Source organism: Gigantopelta aegis, chromosome 5, assembly GCF_016097555.1.
Source record: "Gigantopelta aegis isolate Gae_Host chromosome 5, Gae_host_genome, whole genome shotgun sequence".
Classification (NCBI taxonomy): Eukaryota; Metazoa; Mollusca; class Gastropoda; order Neomphalida; family Peltospiridae; genus Gigantopelta; species Gigantopelta aegis.
The window spans coordinates 18202075-18222157 of NC_054703.1; the positions used below are offsets into that span (position 1 = coordinate 18202075).

General features: G+C 40.0%; 1 protein-coding gene across 1 annotated transcript in view; it reads right to left on the minus strand.

Annotated features, from left to right (window-relative positions):
* LOC121373382 (atrial natriuretic peptide receptor 1-like) overlaps positions 1-20083 on the minus strand; it is a 72610-nt gene that overhangs the window by 20021 nt on the left and 32506 nt on the right. Inside the window, exons 8-14 of the mRNA XM_041500011.1 lie at positions 19297-19389; positions 8206-8283; positions 6114-6218; positions 5090-5161; positions 4296-4461; positions 2538-2693; positions 1128-1299 (exon numbers count right to left, since the gene is read on the minus strand). Of these exons, the coding sequence (XP_041355945.1) occupies positions 1128-1299; positions 2538-2693; positions 4296-4461; positions 5090-5161; positions 6114-6218; positions 8206-8283; positions 19297-19389 (842 nt within the window). The remainder of the gene's footprint in view (positions 1-1127; positions 1300-2537; positions 2694-4295; positions 4462-5089; positions 5162-6113; positions 6219-8205; positions 8284-19296; positions 19390-20083) is intronic.

Below are 20083 nucleotides of genomic sequence, written 5' to 3' on the forward strand. Positions count from 1 at the left end.
GCTTTATCACCATGTCTCACCTACCATTCTTAATACCGCTTTATAATCATACAGCGGCTAAAGAACCTAACACCGTTCACGGCATCAAATCAGTGAAGACCAATTAATAACATTTTCTTCTTCTTTAATTGATTTTTTTGATAGCTTGTTTCTGTTTCATTTCTTATTTATACACTTCATTTGAAGGGGTTTTGGTCACGTGCGTGAACGGTTTCAATCACCAAATACCTTTTTATTTTTCATTTCACGCGACGTGTTCGGATTTCTTACCATGAATAATTGATTTTTTATTTTTTATTTATTGATTTTTATTTTCAATTACCGGTAGCTTTCTTTTCTCCTTCGACAGGAAACATTTTACGAAAAAACTGGCATGGTTTTAAATATTTACTTCTTAACAGGGAATGTTCTTTGTGTCTGCGATCGTTTATGAAACAATTATTAGATTGCAGGCCAACAAACAACAAACACGCACCATTATAAAAATAATTTTTCTTGGAAATATTTTATTACCAAACAATGCAGATTGAGAAACAAACTAGACTGTTTTGATAACTATTATTGATAGTGTATCATTATTTCTATTGTCGTTTTATCATCTAGTTTTATGCATTATACTCTTTAGAACCGGATATAAGATTATTGTGTGGGACTTGGGGATGGGTACTGTGCTGATTTGAACATTACATGCCCGACGGAATGACACCTGTAATGGGGGGTGGGGATCTCTAGTGCCGGGGTACAGTCACAAGTGGTGGATCTCTAGTGCTGGGGTACAGTCACAGGGGGGGGGGGGGGAGACACGCTGAATTTTATCTTTATTTATGTACTCTCTGTCTCCCTCTCCCTCCCCCTCTCCCTCCCCCTCTCCACCCCCCACCCCTCTCTCTCTCTCTCTCTCTCTCTCTCTCTCTCTCTCTCTCTCTCTCTCTCTCTCTCTCTCTCTCTCTCTCTCTCTCTCTCTCTCTCTCTCTCTCTCTCTCTCTCTCTCTCTCTCTCTGTCTCTCTCACTCTGGCTGTCTACCCTCCAATAAGAAAGAGTAAGACACCAAGTAGCGACAATTTAAAACTGGCTATGGTGTCATTGTATAGCCATTCGTTTGTCCGCCGAGCTGTGTTGTACTTACTTGTTTAGTTTCCTGATGATGTTCTTCAGGGACTGGAAGTCGGGTCTATCGGCGGGGTCGTCCGACCAGCAGCGTCTGATGACGTTGGCGAGCTCGTCACACGGACAGTCGAAGTCCTCCATCGTGGGGCGGAAGTATGGCTTTACGTTCTGCTTCACCTTCTCCACAATATCTGAAAGTTTGTCAGTGTCACGTGTTTATCAAAGTTTGTCAGTGTCACGTGTTTATCAAAGTCTGTCAGTGTCACGTGTTTATCAAAGTATGTCAGTGTCACGTGTTCATCAAAGTTTTTGAGTGTCACGTTTTTATCAAAGTTTGTCAATGTCACGCGTTTATCAAAGTTTGTCAGTGTCATGCGTTTATCAAAGTTTGTCAGTGTCACGTGTTTATCAGAGTTTGTCAGTGTCACGTGTTTAATAGAGATTGTCGTCAGTGTCACGCGGTTATCAAAGTCTGTCAGTGTCACGTGTTAAACAGAGATTGTCGTCAGTGTCACGTGATTATCAAAGTTTGTCAGTGTCACGCGTTTATCAAAGTTTGTCAGTGTCACGTCTTTATCAAAGTTTGTCAGTGTCACGTCTTTATCATACCTGAATGTTTGTGAGTATCACGTCTTTATCATACCTGAATGTTTGTGAGTGTCACGTCTTTATCATATCTGAAATGTTGCCAATATCACGTGTTTAAGATACCTGACAAATTGCGAGGATGACGTGGTTATCGTATCTGGCAGTTTGCGAATGTCAGGTGTTTATGGTATCTGTCAATTTGCGAGTGTCACGTGTTGATCTATCCAACAGTTTGCGAGTGTTACGTGTTTATCTGTTTGAAACTGTTCTATATGGATGTGTTTGTGCCTCTCTGAGTGAAATCACCAGGGATAAAACAAACACGTTTTATAGTTGAACAATTTAGAAAAAAAAAGAAAAGAAAAGTAACCGTTTTTCAAATTGTATAATTTGCATCACATTTATTACATAAAGGGATTTGTGACGACAATTGTACAAACCTGTCCTATTCTGTTTGTCAGTGACCATGTAGTAAAAGTAAGTCGGTGACATCAATACATAATTCAAGTCATTATTAACCTCGTAATGGTATCTGATCAATATGACCACCATTTCAAGAGATGGCATATTTTACATTTGTTCAGATACTCTCTACAGCTATATCCTACACAGTCTCTGCTTTTCTGGCTACCAACTGTTGATTCACAGTAGTGTGACCACACACTGGCAGCAGGTGGAATTCACTGGAACATTATGAGATGTTGAAGACAATTGCTCTGCAATATACTAGAACGTAGTTTATCACACATATTGTGATATCAAAGAAAAGTCGAAACTAAAGAAAACAAAATCTTAAGTTGGCTCTACGTGAATGTCGTGAGGAACCTAACGTCGTACTCACCCTTAGGACTGAGGTCGAGGTTCTGAAGGTAGAACACCGAGTTTCGGTACACGATCTCCTGACAGATTATAGCGAAGCTGTACACGTCCCCCTTGTGTGTCCCCTCTGGGGGACGGTTGTGCATTCGTAGAAGCTCTGGAGCCGTCCACAGCAAACCTGCAAAGTTTATTTGAGAGTGCAAGTTTGGATTAAACTAATCAAATAAAACCTCAACTCCATCATCATCAACATCATCATCATCATCACCATTATCACCATCATCATCATCATCAACATCAACATCATCATCATCATCATTATCACCATCACCATCACCATAATAATAATAATAATAATAATAATAATCATTACAATCACCATTGTGACTGTCTCATCATCTTCATCCTCTCTATGGAAAGTATATTTAACACCATACAACTGTGTTCTTCATAATGGCCCGATCACACTGGCCCGAATGAGCTTCCGTTTGTTTTCCGTATACGAAAGTGGTGTGATTTTTTAAACTGGCCGAATGTCCCTCCGAATGTGTTTTCCCCAATGTATCACCGAATGCTTTCCGTTTGTTTTCCGAATGTTTTCAGTATGGTTTCAGAATGCTTTCAGAATAGACCGAATACTTCCCGCATGTTGACTTCGAAAGGTTTCCTTTCCGAACGCTTTCCGTATGCTTTCCGAATGCTTTCAGAACACGGCGAATCGACCTAGACTGGACCGAACTCTTTCCGCATGCTTTCCGCAAGGGTTCAAAAAGCGTTCGGAAAGGGTTCGTCATGTTCTATGTCCATTCGGGGTGTTCGGAAAGCATACGGAACCCAGCACCTCCAAATTTTCATTCCGAATGCACCAAGAACTAGACGCATGCTTCCCGAACGTTTTCCGTACATGCCGTATGCTCCTAGAATGCTTCCTGAATACTTCCCGAATCACATGGACGCCACATTCGGATGGTCGATGAAAATTATTTTGAACATGCACAACAAATTTTTTGGAGCTACCGAATGCCGTTCCGTATGCATCCGTACGGAGCCGAACAGCCAGTATGCTCCTAGAACACACCGAATGCTTCCCGAATATGATCCGTTCGCTCCCCGAACACCCAAATTCCTATTCGGAAAACAAACGGAATGGCATTCGGGCTAGTGTGATCGGGCCATAAGTAACAACATATTTGAAAAACAGAACTAAGATAACTTTTAGTTTTGCGATAACAATACAAAACTTGTATATTTATTTATGAATTAGAGCTTATAAACGCATTTTAATGTTGCAGAATGTAGCTAGCGTCTTGCAAAGCATGACGTTATGTATCTTGTATGATGTCATACGGCAAATGCCTTGATAGGTTGACAATACTCGATTTGCGTAACAAAAAAAAAGGAACACATACAAGTAATCATTTTTCAACTATTCCTGTAGGATTGTAGGAAAAACGAAATAACTGGTTACTGTCTTAATATATCGGTTTTATCCTGCTCAGGGCGAATGGCGAATGCAACGAAGCTCTGCCGAACTGCATTTGCCATTCTAACCTTCGCAGGATAAAGCCGATACCTTAAGACAGTAGCCAGTTATTCTCTATTTATGTTTTATATACACAGTACAGGTATAATTATATTTTAAAAACAGTCACGAAACAATATAAATAAAAACAACAAGAACATGTTTTAAAGAACTCCAAGAATACAAACACGAATCCCTAAGTGCAACAAAACAGCCAAACAACAACTAAGAACAGTTTTAAACAAAGTTCGGTCTTACTGCGATAGTAAGCGTAGGAATCATCATTCAAATCATCGTCAGTTTCCCGAAAGTAGTGCAAGCCAAAGTCGGTGATTTTGACGACAAATCGACTGTCGACAACACAGTTGGTGCTCTTTAGGTTGCCATGACTTCTGACGTCAGTATTGTGTAGATACGTCATGCCCTAAAACACAACAACAACAACTACATAACTGCATTTCTTCTGGTATTAGGTAAAGAGTGTCAGCACCATAACTGAAATATATGATGATAATAATGCAAACAGAGAGAGAGTGAGAGAGAGAGAGAGAGAGAGAGAGAGAGAGAGAGAGAGAGAGAGAGAGAGAGAGAGAGAGAGAGAGAGAGAGAGAGAGAGAGAGAGAAGGAAGATAGACAGTCCGATTTGATAAAGGCAGAGCCAAAAGTAACAGACATATTAGAAGACTGAACATGCCTTGAGTATACTCTTATTTTAATTTAATGATTCATAAGCACGTTACGTTCCGGAGTCTGTCCTGCCAATCATACAAAAGGCGGCCTCGTGGCCACTACTTGCTAGGCAGGCTGCTGTCTGAACAAACACCTACCCTAACAAGGTCCTGCATGATGGAGTATATATGACAAACACCTACCCTAACAAGGTCCTGCATGATGGAGTATATATGACAAACACCTACCCTAACAAGGTCCTGCATGATGGAGTATATATGACAAACACCTACCCTAACAAGGTCCTGCATGATGGAGTATATACGACAAACACCTACCCTAACAAGGTCCTGCATGATGGAGTATATATGACAAACACTTACCCTAACAAGGTCCTGCATGATGGAGTATCTGAACATCCAGTCCAGCTTGATAGCCTCGTTCTCCAGCACATCCTGAAAAAGGATATTTCGGACTATTACGTTACATCTACACATCCGGCTACTCTAGTGCAAGGGAGGAAATTGCTTCTGTGACACAGCCTATTCCTACAGGAAAGCAGCAAATATCTTACGTGCTTCTTCCCATAGACACTGTAGTACTGCCACGACCTTTGGTCAAGAGGTTGATACACGATAAGACTCGAGTCCACTTGTGGGGGAGAGGGGGTCGATAAAAAGACCCAACATACCTCATACGAGCGCTCTACGTATCGTGGTCTGGACCTTGGAGTGGGGGTTCGAATACGAACCCAGAGGACCCACATGTCTATATTTGCCCTAGAATAGCGTAATATTGCACTGTAACAATTGTTCCCGCCTCAGCGGTGCGGTGGGTGGTGTCGTTCGAACCCATAGAACCCATCAGTCTACGTCACTGCTCATAATTACAGCTGAATGAAGTGGTACATTCAATGACATAGCTGGGGCAGATCCACACAAACTTAGGGTTTACGAAGTGAACACCATTAGCGAAAAAATGTAATTAAATTTGAGTCACGTTAGAAGATTTATTTTCTGCACGTACCATTTTGTAGTAATTAGTGCCCCATTATTAAGTACATGTAGTTTGTTAATGTTATAGGCGGGATGTGCACCCCCCCCCCCCCACACACACACACACACACACACACACACACACACACACACACTACTACTACTACTAGTAACTGATGAATGAACTGGTAACTTGAAGAATAAAGAATAAATCAGTTTAAAATAATTCACCGAACAAAATAGGTATTGTGGAAATAAATAATTTAGTAACATTAATGAGCATACTATCTTTGAGCCGAAAGGATGGAACCAAACGTTGCAATTTGGATGATTCATGCATGTATGAATAAAATAAATATTGAATAGTTATTATTAATGAACAGTACACTATTTAAAACGAGTTAGAGTTTACCTGCAAACTGCCTTTAGGACAGTACTCTGTGAGGATGCAATGGTTGGGACTGTCGATGCAGGCACCTATGAAACGCACTATGTGGTCGTTCTGTAGATCTTTTATCTGGAAGGGCGAAAAATCAAGATATGACGTCTTACATTAGGTAATCAGATGACGCAAGGTTTTAGGCAGCGTAAAATATGTTTGGCTTGTAATAGCTCAACACACATTGTACACGAGACAAACACACATTGAACACGAAACAGAGACGGTAGGTATCTCGGAAACCAGAGTGAATGGCTTTAGGCGATACATGAACACGATACTATACATGAACACGATACTATACATGGACACACACACACACACACACACACACACACACACAGACACACATGCACAAACGCACAAACGCACACACACACATGATATACAGACACACAAACATACACATACACATGAATGCACACACGCACACAAACACACATACACACACACCCATACACACACACAAATAAACAAATATAACTTTCTTCTCTTTGTTGTTTTGTTTAAAGTTACATTATCTGGTTACCATATCATAACATCATGTACAAATGTGAAATACAAGCTCAAATGCACTTTTAAAAAAGTCGTGTGTGTTCGCTATGAACGGAGACCGTCAAACGTATACGCTTGATTCGTCACCTGTGCCGCCATAGCTCGGCAAAGCACAAACGACAGCCTGTTGCCAGTTTCAGTTAACACGTGCATTTGCCGATTTCAAATTGTAGGGTTCGTCTCATAAAATTAAAAGAGAAATCTTGCGCTGTAGTTAAAACCGGTTTGATCTTGACAACGTATTATCGACAGTCGTACCTTCCTATTTCAGAATTGATATTTTATAAAGTGTTAGTAGAACTTTCAAAGTTTAGTTTGTATACTAGTAACACATTAATCATGTATACATTTTTTAAAATAAAATATACTAAAGTAGACGTTAAAATCTACAAATTCAAATAAATATTCTTTCGTTTGGAAAGGGTAAAGTGGGGGGGGGGGGGGGTTAACGACATCAAAGATAAAGCATATTGATATAATAATCATCCGACCCCATACAACCGTAAATAAAATGTGTCGAGTGCGTCGTTAAATAAAACATATCCTATCCTTCGTTCCATCTGCTGTTGGATGTCTAACATTTGGTAATTTTTACATATAATCTTAGAGAGGAATCGGGTGCATGTGCAGGGGGAGGGTATTGGAGGTCAAAACCCTTACTTACCCAAGCTTAACAAAATTGGAATGTATTTTTGGGGGGAGCATGGCCCTATATAAACTTCGCTCAACACAGTCTATAACCCCAACCCCGCTGAAATCCCTGCACAAGCGCCTTGGAAAACCGTTAATTTTTTTTTTAGCAAGGGTTCGTTTACATGTACCATCCCACAGACAGGATATCACATACCATGGTCTTTTATATACCTGCCGATGGGGATCGATCCTAGACTGACCGCGCATTTCCAGAAAACACCTGTTGAGGTCTAAGTAATGAATAAAAATAGCATATAGTCTTGAAAAATGTTACTTAAATCGAACACAGTACCCTCTTCCTCTACCCCTAGAGCGTTACGTAATTAGTAACACCCCCTTACATGTAACGCGTATGCCAACAGCTGGCCACTGTCAACATTTCAAGGCAAATCCCCAACCCACCGACCCCTGGAAAGGCGTTGTACCATATCTCTATGGATATAAATATGTTTTGGAGATATGAGACGACCCCTCAATCAAGACAGTTAAATTTGTTTAAAAATAGCGAAATCTCACGTGATCTCTTGTTGGGGAATTCTATACTTGTGATAAGCCAATGAAAACCGAGATCGGTACGAGCCCGTCAAAAGTGTCCCACTTTCAAAATACTGGCTTTGTTTTTGACCTGGATAAGCCAGCGTAGTGAAACCAATGCGGAGTGCGGCGTCATATATGCACCAAACGTAATTGGATTTTCTGTTCTATATGCTTAAATAATAAAAATATTCCGGGTAATGCCGCTTTAATTGTCTAAGAAACAACTTTGGTGGACAAAAATGTATATATTCAGTAAACGAGCAATTAGTACAAAACTCACCTTTTTAATTTCTAAGAGAAGAGGTTTGTGTATCGTAATATGACTTCTTGCAATCGGCTTGATGGCTACAATAGCGCCCTGAAAATGTGAAAATACAATATTGAGATGATGTGTCTGTCTGCACGGAGTACGGAGTGCACTGTCGAGATCGACCCACACCACGCTGTGTCCTCGCTCGTAGGAATCCAACTCGGTCCATGCGAGTCTCTGCGGAGGCAAGGCAATCAAGATCTAATATGCTAAATGTGTTTCTTAAATGTGTTTATTTGTTAAATGTGTTTGTTTGTGAAATGTGTTTATTTGTTAAATGTGTGTGTTTGTGAAATGTGTCTGTTTGCTAAATGTCTTTGTTTGCTAAATTTGTTTGTTTGCTAAATGTGTGTGTGTTTGTTAAATGTGTTTGTTTGCTAAATGTGTGTGTTTGTGAAATGTGTCTGTTTGCTAAATTTGTGTGTTTGTCTGTTAAATGTGTTTGTTTGCTAAATGTGTGTGTTTGTGAAATGTGTGTGTTTGCTAAATGTGTTTGTTTGCTAAATGTGTGTGTGTTTGTTATATGTGTTTGTTTGTCGGATGGTCACGTAACAAACAAGGAACATAAATACTGCGGTGATTAATTAACCATCGACTGTTGCATGTCAAACACATATAATGCCGACATAGTCTTGAAGAAAACCTGCTACATTTCTCACTAGAAACAAGGCAAATATTTTATATGTTATTTCCGATAAATACAAAAACACATACACATGTACCACATCCTTTGATACAAATCGCATGGTTGGAATTAGGGGTACAACGATACGGTCAAAACCGTATTGCGATATACTGCGATACAACAAACTGTAAAATGTTCAAACGTGACGTCATCATTATACCCTGTGGGGGTGGGGGAAGAGGAGAAAAGGAAAAGAAAAGAGAAATAAATAAATAATAAATAAATAGTGATACACCTGTATGTATAAACTGTAACATTTAAAAGGTGGTATTTGCCAAATAGTGTAAAAAATAATTGTTATTATTATCATGGTAGCGTTTGAATTTTTCTTAATATTGAATCATGAACACGGAACGATAAACATCAAAACATGAAAGAAAAACACAACAACAACCTTTAATCACATCTGAGAAAAAAAATCAAAGTGTGTACATTTAACATAACAGAATAAATAAATAAATAAATAAATACATAAATAAATAAATAAATAAATAAAACCAGAATAAAGGGTATGAATTTTGACTCCCATATATGTATATAAAGTACGAGTATTTATTACTGTGTCCAGAACATTAATAATAGATGACACTGTTGCGGCGTTTGACAGCTTGAGCTAGCGCGTGGTTAGACTAAACGATTAATAACGTCGTCGTCGTCGCTGAATGAATTAATTCGAAGTCTGCTAGCTCTGAAGTGCAGGCCACACTGTTAACAACTACGATACGTACTCTCCTACCTTTAATTACCGGTAGAGTTTCACCACGTTTTGTCCATATAAAAACTGTAAAAACCCATCACAGTGACAAAGATTCCACATACTAGGTTGTCATTGCGATAACATCTCCTGGGACAAAACAGCATGCACAATTTTCACCGGATACCATTTCGTATGATTAATTAATAAAATGCTGTGTTATGTTGTTCTTGTTTGTCTATTCCCCGTCAAATAAGATACAAAGAAGCAACAACGTGTAAAACTCTCTTATACGCAAAATTGTACCGCGATTCGTATCGAGCTGATGAAACATCGTTGCAGCACTAGTTGGGATGGAAAAACCCAAATGTCTTCACAATGGGGCACGACCCAAAGGCTCAAGAATGTGGAGCTAGCGCTCTACCCACTGAGCTAAATCTCGCCCTCATGAGGACTAGGCCCCGTCCCACAAACGGATCGTAACTAAGATGACTGTAAGGGACGTAGCCCAGTGGTAAAGCGTTCGCTTGATGCGAGGTCGGTTTGAGATCGATCCCCATCGGGAGAGGGAGGCATTGGGCTATATCTCTTTCCAGCCAGTGTACCACAGTGGCTATATCAAAGGCCGTGGTATATGCTGTCCTGTCTATGGGATGGTGTATATAAAAGATCCCTTGCTACTAATGGACAAATGTAGCGAGTTTCCTTTCTAAGACTACATGTCAAAATTACCAAATATTTGACATCCAATAACCGATGATTAATAGTTTTTGTGCTCTAGTTTGTTTTATTTAACGACGCCACTAGAGCACATTGATTTTTTATCTTATCATCGGCTATTGGACGTCAAACATATGGTCATTCAGACACTTTTTTTTTTTTTGGAGGAAACCCGCTGTCGCCACATAGGTTAATCTTTTACGACAGGCAGCAAGGGACTTTTTATTTGCGCTTCCCACAGGAGGATAGCACAAGACATGGCCTTTGTTGAACCAGTTATGGATCACTGGTCGGTGCAAGTGGTTTACACCTACCCATTGAGCCTTGCGGGGGTGCTCTAGTGATGTCGTTAAACAGATCATACTAAGATGACTGTGGTGACTTACGACGGTACTCGTAAATGCCCATCTAACGATTAAAATCGTGCGAAAAGTTAAATAATACGCTAAATACCGACTGTTCGGAACATCACATATCTTGCTATTGGAAACCCACTTTACCAGTACTAGTCCATGAGCCAGACCGAGTCTCAGTACCAAACTGGTGAACAGATCCAACATGGATTTTTAGTTACAATGATATCTGAAGTGTTCGAAATCAGATGATGGACATTCTGGATCAGTAGGCCTCAGATTACAGTTATCTTCCCATTTGGTTGTCCAAAATCCGGAAGTTTCACCGCGCAAGTAGTCTGCTGTTTGACTGTGATTATTTCATGGCAGACAGCTATGAAGTGGCAACTGTTTGACTGAAGTGACAGGGGATAGCATGTAGTTTGTAAACATGTGTAACTTGTTGACATTGAAGACTTGTTTGTGGTAATTCCGGCCCATGCAAAAGTAGTGCTTTTTGTGTAAAATGGGTGTACTCCGGCCTGGTTTAGAGGGTGTGTCTGTTTAAACCAATATGCTGGGAGAAAGAGCTGGACAACAGGGGTTGTCCTTTTCAGGGTATGTGTCCCCCATGCAGGCAAAGGTACATACAAAACTTCACGGGCCTGCTGATATTAATAAAAATGTTATAGCCACTAAGGCTATATAGAAACATATAGCGAAATTAATTGTGGTCTGAGGCCAGTAGCTTATGTGCTCTTTTGGCAGCCATTTTTAAAGATGGCTGTCGCATTTCGGCCAAAATCCCACAAATCATCAAAATGATCATAACTCACTACCAAACTGACTGATATGCAATTTGGCTTATTTTGTTCAGTATACAATTCTGTATTCGCTGATACATAGCAGTTAATATTTATTTTAAAATGTCTTTACCAAAATCAAGGAAATGTACGAGGAAAAGGGCATTTTCCCCTTTTTTTCAAACATTTCTTTACTATTTTAAATCAAAGCATCTCCAAGCCAATTTTCTTTTTCGATCATCAAAACTAATATATGAGGTATCCATAAAAACATTTACATCAAAGTTTTTGGACATTTTGTAACCATGTAGACATATTTACGTGTCCGCTTGCAGCATCGGATATAACCATTATTGTAGTGTTACCAAGTTGCTCTCTCTTTTGTTACCAGATTTCTACCAAGAACCTGGTAAGCTTTTGTTTACGTTTTGTACTTGCCAGTAGTCTCGTTCAGTTTTTCTAACATGCATTTTAGGGGGCAAGAAATATATATATATATATATATATATATATATATATATATATATATATATATATATGTGTGTGTGTGTGTGTGTGTGTGTGTGTGTGTGTGTGTGTGTGTGTGTGTGTGTGTGTGTGTGTGTGTGTGTGTGTGTGTGTGTGATTATAAAACCCACAGACAGTAGGGTTGTATTTATGGAATTCATCTGTGTTCACAATATTTATCACAATATGTGTAGATTAGACAACTGGACCTGAGCGTAAACAGATCCTTACTTTGTACTGTATCAGTAAGTACAACGAAGGCGATCGGCAGTGCAAATCAAAAGAGTAGAAGCGATACAAACGGTCGGAAACTGATAAAACGAATTACGTATTATAATGCAAATCAAAAGAGGAGAACGATATACATTATCGGAAGGAAGGAAATGTTTTATTTAACGACGCATTCAACACATTTTATTTACGGCTATATGGCGTCAGACATATGGCTAAGGACCACACAGTTATTGAAGGAGGAAACCCGCTGTCGCCACTTCATGGGCTACTCTTTTCGATTAGCAGAAAGGGATCATTTATATACACCATCGCATAGACAGGATAGCTCATACCACGGCCTTTGATGTACCAGTCGTCGTGCACTGACTGGAGCGAGAAATAGTACATTATCGGAAGCTGTTAAAAGGTCCTTGCATATTATGCTATATATTCCAACAAGGTAGACAACTTGTTTTGAGTGCTGCAATAGGGCAGTATCACAATATCCTTGCTCTCTCAACATGTTCCAGGTTGCTGGCCTTCTCTCTCCCCCACCCCTGACTGTCTTGATGTATGCGTACCATACCATAATGACATCAACTGTGTTGGAATGTTCTGTTTTATGGTGTATGGAACAAAGATATGGTTGGCATATTTATCAAATGTCATTTTGTTGATAAGAATAGTATCCCAGGAAACTATGCTGCTTTTTTACACGATCCAACGTATGGCATTCCTCACCACCAAGATTGCCACCATAGGCTGCCCTGAAGACAAGGAAATAATCATTACAGTTATTCTTCGAGGAACCGATTGTTCACTGTCACAGTGTATTCATGAGGAAGCAGACACTAGACTTTGAATGCATGTGCAGGATACTATTCTGAACGGTTGTGTCAACAGTATGGTGTGCACTATTGACACAGGTGTGCTTGCCATCCTATGTAGCAAGTTCCATCATTTGATCTTTGGATTAACATGTGATTATTTGGGTTGTTTTTGGTACATGAAAATACTTAATATTTTATATACCAGTGGTATGTATATAGGACGTCCTGGGTAACGAAAAATTCCCGTTCCTGCCTTCCATAGCTTCAACGGATGTAATACTGCCTCTTCTTGCCTTGGAAAAAGGTAAAAGAACATCCTGGGTTGCAAGAAACCGCTACCCTTATGTAGTCCGTACCTGTATCTGTATTGTGTTCAACCTTTACACCAATATAGATTCAGATGATACATGCTTCCAGCTACTGAAATGCTTTACAGTTCGCTTGTATTGTTAAACAAGCGACCTGGAACATGTTGTCTAAGCAAGGAATGTGTTCTACTGCCTGAAGGGGAAGACAATGGAAATCAGTCCACCCACCCAGGATGCCTTACTCAACATGAGTTTGATACCAAGCTGGAATATGGTCCACCAGACAACAACTGAACATGATGCACCCACTCCAGAAAGGTGGTGAAAGACTTCTATGGACATCTAGTTCTGTATACAATGTTCAATTGAATAGTTTTGAGGTGCTATCTGTTAATAAGAATCTATTTAAAATGAATGTTTTGTTTGTGTTTGATTTATTTTGAGACAAACTATAATCATAAAAAATGTGGAACAAATATAAATAGATGCAGAATCGCATTCTGTTTACAATGGGATAAATTGCATATTTCCAAGTTTTTTATATTGTATGCAATAGTAGCTTTTCTGAGATCATATATTACATCCACCAGAAGAAGAAAACTGGCCTCAACATGCTATGATTTAAAATAGCAAAACACGTTTGAAGATGTATCATGAAAAATGGAAACAAAGACCAATATGTTTTGTCATTACCTTTCCTTGAAATCAGTAAAATAAATATTAAAAGCTATACATCAGGTAATTCAGAATTGTAAAACGAACAAAATAAGCCAAATTGCATTTTGTTAATGAGATATGCTGATTTGTGGGATTTTGACCAAAATGCAGTAAGGCCTTTTTAACAGTTCCCGACCATTTTAATCGCTTCTCCTCTTATGGTCGGTCTGCACTGCTGACCACCTTTGTTGTACTTACCTGACGCAGCCCTTCGTAGGTATATTTTTACGCTCAGGTCCAGTCGACTATCCTACAGATAGCCTACACTACTAACAAAGACGAATTCCATAAATACAACCATAATAGACACTACTATCTGTGGGTTTACATTCCTCCCCCCCCCCCCCCCCCCCCCCAGCAAATACGGAAACTCGCGACACACCTGTTTCATCCATTTCCAGAAACATTGAAAGCACTTTCTCCATGTCAAATCTATCACACATGAAATTTTCACGCACTCAAAACTGTAATTTCAACGTCGTAATTGGTAAATCTGGACAGTAATAAAAAAAATGGCGCCCATGCACAATTCGTAGTTAAATATTCATACACCAACCGCTTCACATATAAATTATACCATACAAAATAGGTCGCTTCAGACATTTTTATTACAGGTTAAAAGTTATTGAAATTACTTACGTTATATGTTTATAGTGAATTCAAAATGTTTCTAGTTGGTATTGACATTTAATGCACAAAATTAATATGAATTGTATTAATGATTGTAACATTGTCATTCTCTCATGCGGCTATTGACGGACAAAAGCCGAACCATCATAGGGATTCCACTAATGTTGAGTATGAATTTCGCGTTAATAAAATAGTAAATAGTTGGAAAATAGAGTTCACTTTTTATTTCAAAGAGCTTTACATTAATGACATGGTTACGCCATTCATACAGTGTGTAAAGCGGTTTTGCGTTTCATCCTAGCATGAAACTCAAATATTTTCACGTTCAATTCTTAAATGAATATTAAAAGCTATATATCAGCTAATATAGAATTGTAAACTGAACAACATAAGTCTAATTGCATACCCATAGGTTAGTTTGCTAGTGAGTTATGATAATTTTGCCGATTTGTGGGATTTGGCCCAAAATGCGGCACCCATTTTTACACATGGCTGCCAAAATAACACTTATGGTCTCACTACACAGATGTCATCTGCCATTGAAACACATGTTAAATTGCCCAACTTCAAATGAAGATTGCAAATAGAACGGGTTCTCGTTGGCACTACTAACATACACCACTGCGAACATACATCATAGAAGCTTTTATTTTCACTACAAATTTGAGAACATTTTCATCTCAATTTTGTTTTTTGCAATATGACCGCATCTGGTTGTAGTACCGGTCCGAACAGGGGGTTCTTTAACCAATTCACTCCGGCTGTCTCTTGCACTATACATCCATGTCCCAAAAGGTCAATGAACAATATTACAAAATAACATGGGCAAAATACAACCAGATGGCTTACCATTAAACATGCATGTTGTTTTAATTCTGCACCGTTTCCTAGAAGTAAATATGTGGACAATAACATGTGTCATAATTATGAACTACAGTGGACTGTGATGAATGAACTCTCACCCGGAAGTCAACTGTGTAGTGCGACCTTAGCTACCGATCCAGAATGTCCATCAAGTGATTTCGGACGCTTCTGATATCAGACTAATTAAACATCCATGTTGGATCTGTTCACAAATTTGGTACTCAAACTCAAAATGTTTAGGTCTGGCTCATGGACTATAGATTTCCGAAGCGACAAGTACCGAATGTCCATACTTTCATCTGAAGGTCGTATGTCATGCACTATTTGTATTCGCTATCAGAATTTAATAAAAAGGTAATATGTGGATATTAGATCAATTTTAACACGAATGAGTTCGTTCTCTTCTTACAAAATAATCAAGTCATCATCTGATTGATATGTTCTTGATTCACAACTGACACGTCGCGTCGTGGAACGGGCTGACGATCGCAGGATAAAATACTGTCACAATAATAGGTTGTAGTTACGACGATAGTAGTGCTAGGCTTGTGTCGTGGAACGAGGTCCAGACGGGAATTTACACGAATGTCTGTATTGCTGTGTTGTTTTAAAAGTTATTCCCCGCAAGCCAGCCTCATATATGGATTCAGAGTAAGCCAACATTCAGACAAATAGTTAATTTTACCCACAACGCTTGATTCTTGGAGTCGGTCGATTGACGAAACCCACGCGAATAGTGTAGCCACTTTCTAGACAGTTTTGTAAATGAGAACGCAATCATTAGACTACGTCTCCTGACAAATCGAGCGATACACTAATCTGAGGCAGACCACTTCAGTGGGGTGCCCAGTAAAATTGTCACCCAATATCCTAAGAAGGGAATTAATGAGAGCAATAAGGCGCAACGCGCGGCCAGCGAACGCCGCGATGCACCGTGAATACCGCGACACGCCACAAATACACGTCTTTTACCGACGACTCAATCTTCGTGTCGTCGTATTCCTGCCAACAAAAGATGAGGATAAATGCATATTGCGCTTCCCGCTGTTTTCTTAATTACAATCCGTGCCAAATAGAATTGTGGATTTACGAAAACACACTTTTAGCGTTGTCAAAAGAGAAAGATGAAGAATTTGAACAAATCTGTGATTAAGTTACTGATTAATTTTCATTTTCTCGTAATATTGTATTAACACAACAATACAAGAACATACAGTGGATTTAAACAAAATTGAAATAGAAAACCAAACAATCAAGCCCTGATTGATCAGGAAAGTGTGTTGGATTGAAAAAAATATTTAATAGTATAAGAACCAAAACACAAAAATATAAGGGCATAAACCATGCAGTAAAATAACATAAACGGGAGGAAAATACGATGAAAAGACAATTAAAGAAAGAAAGTACTTTCGTTTCAACTTATTTTCATGCTTATATCCAATTAAAGATTGAAACACGCTGTTTTAGGCACACACCTCAGCTGTTTGAGTTGTCTGTCCAGGACAGTGGGTTAGTTGATTAGTGAGAGAGAAAGGAGTGTAGTGGCCTTACACCTACCCATTGAGACCTAAAGAACTCGCTCTGGGTTGGAGCCGATACCTGGCTGCAAACCTTATAGCTACCAGCCTGTAGTCCGACGGCTTAACCACTGCGCCACCGAGGTTGGTGACCAAATACTGAGATTGAGTTATTCTAGCCATCAGAATACCATAAATGTATAGGAAACCATTTATAAAATCCCATTGCGTTCTATCTGATATACATATATATATATATATATATATATATATATAGAGAGAGAGAGAGAGAGAGAGAGAGAGAGAGAGAGAGAGAGAGAGAGAGAGAGAGAGAGAGAGAGAGAGAGAGAGAGAATACCACTGTGTGTTTCAATGTGAACTGTGGAAGGGCACGATCTCCCTGCAATCCACACTAAAGTAAATACTGGGAGGCTTACGATGCTCATCGCTCCATTCCATTCCGTGGTCCGCCCGCACGTACGGCTGTCCCAATACACACACACACACAGCTGTCCCAATACACACACACACACACAGCTGTCCCAATACACACACACACACACACAGCTGTCCAATACACACACACACACACAGCTGTTCAATACACACACACACAGCTGTCCAATACACACACACACACACACAGCTGTCCAATACACACACACACAGCTGTCCAATACACACACACACAGCTGTCCAACACACACACACACACACACACATCTGTCCAATACACACACACACACAGCTGTCCAATACACACACACACATCTGTCCAATACACACACACACACACACACAGCTGTCCAATACACACACACACACAGCTGTCCAATACACACACACATACAGCTGTCCAATACACACACACACACACACACACACACAGCTGTCCAATACACACACACACATCTGTCCAATACACACACACACACAGCTGTCCAATACACACACACACACAGCTGTCCAATACACACACACACACACATCTGTCCAATACACACACACACACAGCTGTCCAATACACACACACACACACACACAGCTGTCCAATACACACACACACACATCTGTTCAATACACACACACACAGCTGTCCAATACACACACACACATCTGTCCAATACACACACACACACATCTGTCCAATAGACACACACACACATCTGTCCAATACACACACACACACACACATCTGTCCAATACACACACACACACACAGCTGTCCAATACACACACACACAGCTGTCCAATACACACACACACATATGTCCAATACACACACACACACACACACGGCTGTCCAATACACACACACACACAGCTGTCCAATACACACACACACACATCTGTCCAATACACACACACACACACACACGGCTGTCCAATACACACACACACACACACACACAGCTGTCCATTACACACACACACACAGCTGTCCAATACACACACACCCATATGTCCAATACACACACACACACGGCTGCCCAATACACACACACACACACACACACACACAGCTGTCCAACACACACATACGACTGTCCAATACACACACACACAGCTGTCCAATACACACACACGGCTGTCTAATGGTGTATTATTGGTATAATTTACAACTGTACTGTGTTGGGGGAATCCGCATCAATTTTTTTTTTATGGTTTGTCGAGGGCTTCTTCTTCTTTATGTTTCTGTTAAGTTGTGGGTGTTTTTGTTTACTGGGATCACATCACATTTATATGTACATGCTCCCACTGAGAAGGAGTTTACCGATTCAATGGGCAGGTGTAAGGACACTACCCGTTCTGTCTCATTAACCACGGACACGTATTGACAGACAGCACAGATAGCTGAAGTGTGAGCTCGGGACAGCGTGCTTGAACATTAACTGAATATCAGCACGGAAATAAGTATAAATGAATGGATGTCCATAGTCGTATATCCTGCCTTTAAACACCGTGGGCTGAATGTGCATAACCTGTTTTAGTCTTACACAAGTGCAACCAGGGCCGTACCTTGATCAAAATTCTAGGGGTGGAGGGAGGGCCATACGTTTTATAAACAAATGCTATTTTCTGGAGTAAAACAAAAAGTGAGATTCTCAGGGCCAACTGCCCCTCTCCCCACTGCCCCCCCCCCCCCCCCCCACCCGCAGGGTACGGCCCTGGCAACTACATATATTTACTGCTACGGTTAAGAAGACAAATGTTCGTAACTTTGGCCCACATTGTTGTTACCTTGTAATATCCAGTTTTCGTGAAGAGTTGTTTGTTGACGTCTCCCACCGCGGCTATCGTATCCGTTGAACACACACTGATGTAGGACGTCCGCTACAAACATAAACACGTACACAGAAATAAGCAATCGTTCACAAATTACGACTTTTCAAAGTACACAATATATTATACTTACCAATCTTTGTCCGTCCGTCTGTCCTCTCTCTTACAAACACAAACGCACACAGTCACGCACACACGCACGCACACACACAGCTCTCTCTTCCTCCTCTTTTTTTTTCTCTCTCGCTCTTTCTCTCCCTCCCTCTTTTATCTCCCACCCCCGTCTCTCTCTAGCCCACTCCCTCTCACTTTCCCAAGTGTGGAATAAGCCACACGTTACACACAATTAGCGGTAGTTTAAAATGTGGCGACGTGTCGTTAAAAACACATTCCTTTATTTTCACTGCTCTGTGCTCAGTGATATATTCACACGCTCGTGTTTGAACTACAACACACATGGCACTGAAACCAGTACATAGTGTAATCAAACGGCAAATGCAATCTTCGGAGAACGCGAGTGCTACTATGTAAACATTCAAAAAGGTTTCATGAAATAGATTATACTCAAAATGTATACGGTCTTAATACGAGTATCTTTTTTTCTCTCTAAACATTGCCATACCCAGCCTAAAATAACAGAACACTGAAAAACATCTAGGGTGAAATCTGAAGAATTTCGCGAAGGCTAAAGAGTGTGGAGACATCAGAACCACAGATGTCTCGATCACAAAGATCAATCAGTCAA